Source organism: Ixodes scapularis, unplaced genomic scaffold (genome assembly GCF_016920785.2).
Source record: "Ixodes scapularis isolate PalLabHiFi unplaced genomic scaffold, ASM1692078v2 PGA_scaffold0__279_contigs__length_252992795, whole genome shotgun sequence".
In the NCBI taxonomy this organism is placed as follows: Eukaryota; Metazoa; Arthropoda; class Arachnida; order Ixodida; family Ixodidae; genus Ixodes; species Ixodes scapularis.
This window is the reverse complement of record NW_024609835.1, coordinates 22,832,433-22,835,103: the sequence shown is the minus strand read 5'-3', so window position 1 is coordinate 22,835,103 and position 2,671 is coordinate 22,832,433. Positions and strand designations below refer to the sequence as shown.

Sequence of the window (2,671 nt, the reverse complement as noted above, 5' to 3'; positions counted from 1 at the left end):
TATGGATTATTCTCAAAGCCTGTATATTGTGTGTGCAGACATGCTATGTTTGTCGTGGTGCGCGGCTGCTGCTACCGTAGCCAAAAAAAGTCCGGCAGGCCGTACGGCGTCACGGCGACGTTTTCCGAGGACGGCAGCGAGTATGCCGCAAAGGAGGGCCTTTGCAACTATGCGTTGGCCCTGCTGAGGCTCGTTGAACCGCTCAAAAGGCAGGGTTACGCGGAGCCACCCCCCGAGGTGGCTTGTACCGAGCTTCCCCAGCAGTGGCGGCGTCCCCGTGGGTCTCAAATCCCAGCTACCAGCGTCGCCGAGGTTGACTGGAGAGCTGTGCGGGACGGGGGGTCTTCGAAGCCGAAGGGCTCGAGGCTCTACGACGCAAGGAAATGCCCAAGGGACCTGTCAGAGATGCAGGATGCTATCCATCGTCTGGGCAGTGACCTCTGTGCCCTGGGAGATTTGCCCTTTGCGAAGCACCTGTGGACTGTCCAGATCCTGGGTACAGAGTCCAAGTTTGGTATGGTACCTGTGGGGAGTCCTCTCTCGTACAAACAAACCACGAGTCCCCATGGGTTCGCCACTTACACAAGCCTCAACATTGCTCTTTGTAGCAGAGATGTGTCTAACAGGTCACCTTGTTGGCGTGTACTCTTCTCATTGGCAAGCATCTACGAGCCTGCAACACAGAGCCTCAGTGATGCTGAGACCTCGCTTCTCCAGGTAATATTACTATTCAAGATACTTATTCTGCATCTATGGGTATGCCACCACCTTTGTGTCCGTGCCAGTCGCATCGCCGCTGTCGTACCGGCGGCACTATGCAGCGGTTGATGGTGTTTCAGACAGCCGTGTGGTTTACGGCAAGTGTGGTATCATGTGTCAGCCACGCCTAAATGCAGTGGAAGTGCTAGAAAGAATAGCAAGGTCGTGGACCCTCTGTTTTCAAAGATGCCAAGAGCGTGTGTGTACCCCTGGATGCGACAGGACACGGTCGCTCTCCACGGGGAGAGAACGCGAATGGTGTTTGGTTGCCAACTGTAGAGACCTTGGCACCGATAAACGGCACTTTGTCTCAGGTAAGCGTGGGCGCATTTTGCCGTTACCTGACATCATCTGCCAGCGAACCAGGCCTACTTGCCGCCAAAGTTCAGTGACGCTTCCCAAGGGACGCGAGTGTTCCTACCTCTGTAGCAGCGGTAAAATGGCATTGATAGAAATTTACATTCGTGGGCACACAGTCTTCCGCCTTCATGAATCTGAGAAGGCTTTAGACATCAATTGCGAGTCCCTCGTCTTCCGCGGAATTGCCAACAAACATTGTGGGCCTCGGTCTCCGCGGAGTCAACCAATCATAGCTACTGGGATTGGGCATGTGAAGCGTGCGTGAGTACCCAAGATGCTGATCAGGCTCCCAGTAGGGGGTTACAGTAATCAAAGGGGCTTGCTGTGGCACCTGCACAACGCAACGAATTGCCCAAAAGAGGGCCGGTGCAGACGACATGCAACGGTTATTGAATGTCATCTACTCTGCGGAAGCCGTCGAACTCACAAACGGCGACCAGCTTTCTGGGATTGGGAAAGGTTGTATGATAGTGTGTACCCACGAAAGAAATTTCTGTCAATGCCGCCTTGCCGCTGCCAGAGCGATAGAAAAATCCGCATTCGCGTCTCTTGGGAAGTGTCACTGAACTTCTATGGTCGTGAGTGAGAGCTCACTGACACAATGAGTGAAGTCAAAGCAATGTCGGGCAAAGGCAAAATGCGCCCGCACTTAGCTGAAACAAAGTGACGTGAGCCTACCCTGTACCTGTCAAGATAGGTATCAAGGTCCTGCAGTTCACAATCAAACGCCATTCGAGTTGCGTCACCGTGGAGAGCGACCGTGTCCTGTTGGATTTGTGGGAGTGCGCTCTTGGAATTATGCAAGTAAATATGGTACTACTCTTTTTGTGTTGTTACCCTCCCAGGGGGGTCGTTAAGGTACTTAAATAAATGTGTATTCTATATTATTTGTAACCTGGTTAACAGTACTTCATAATTTCTGTTGTCTGTCTAGGAACTTGTTCTTACACTAGCTGGGGCACGTCGACTAGAAAGGAACAGTCAACAGCAGGCCAAGAGTGCAAAGTGGAGGGCTGCACGCAAGGACCACCTCACAGCATTATCCTTCGGGGTTGTCCTGATGAGGGAGTCATGGACCGCCATAGGGTTGCACAACCTGGTGCAAGTTCGGGATCTGTCCCGCGTCAGAGCTATCTAGTGAGTGCCAAACCTATGTAGACAAACTGTTTGCAACTCCAGCCCGCCGCTCGCCCTCTTGCGAACAAATGGAGAACCAGAGGAGCGCGGACAACGGCGGCGGCGCGGAAACAGTGGCAGGGACCGTCAACCTTGATGCGTGAAGCTGTTTTAACGAAAAAAGTGAGCGCGTTGAAATAGGAATTGTTGTGCTCCGCCTTGCAACAGCGTTGCACGAAGGATCGGGATGTCTACTTTCATTGGGGACTTTTTTTGTATATCGCATATGCTGCAGATTTCTGGTCTTGTGCATGGCCGCCAGCTCAATCTATGCTCAACGTGACGACAAACGCTCCCGCTAATAATGTACAGCATTATATTACGGTTTATGAGAAGTCTATTTTTTACCATAAGTCAAATTTGGGAGTTTTACGTG

General features: G+C 52.0%; 1 protein-coding gene across 1 annotated transcript; it reads left to right on the top strand.

Moving 5' to 3' along the window:
- Positions 1-282: 282 nt before the first annotated feature.
- LOC121838492 lies at positions 283-2,415 on the top strand. The gene is made up of 2 exons (XM_042294771.1): positions 283-717; positions 2,054-2,415. The coding sequence occupies exons 1-2, from the start codon at positions 406-408 to the stop codon at positions 2,255-2,257; spliced, it is 516 nt and encodes a 171-aa protein (XP_042150705.1). The 5' UTR covers positions 283-405; the 3' UTR covers positions 2,258-2,415.
- The last annotated feature ends 256 nt before the right edge of the window (positions 2,416-2,671 follow it).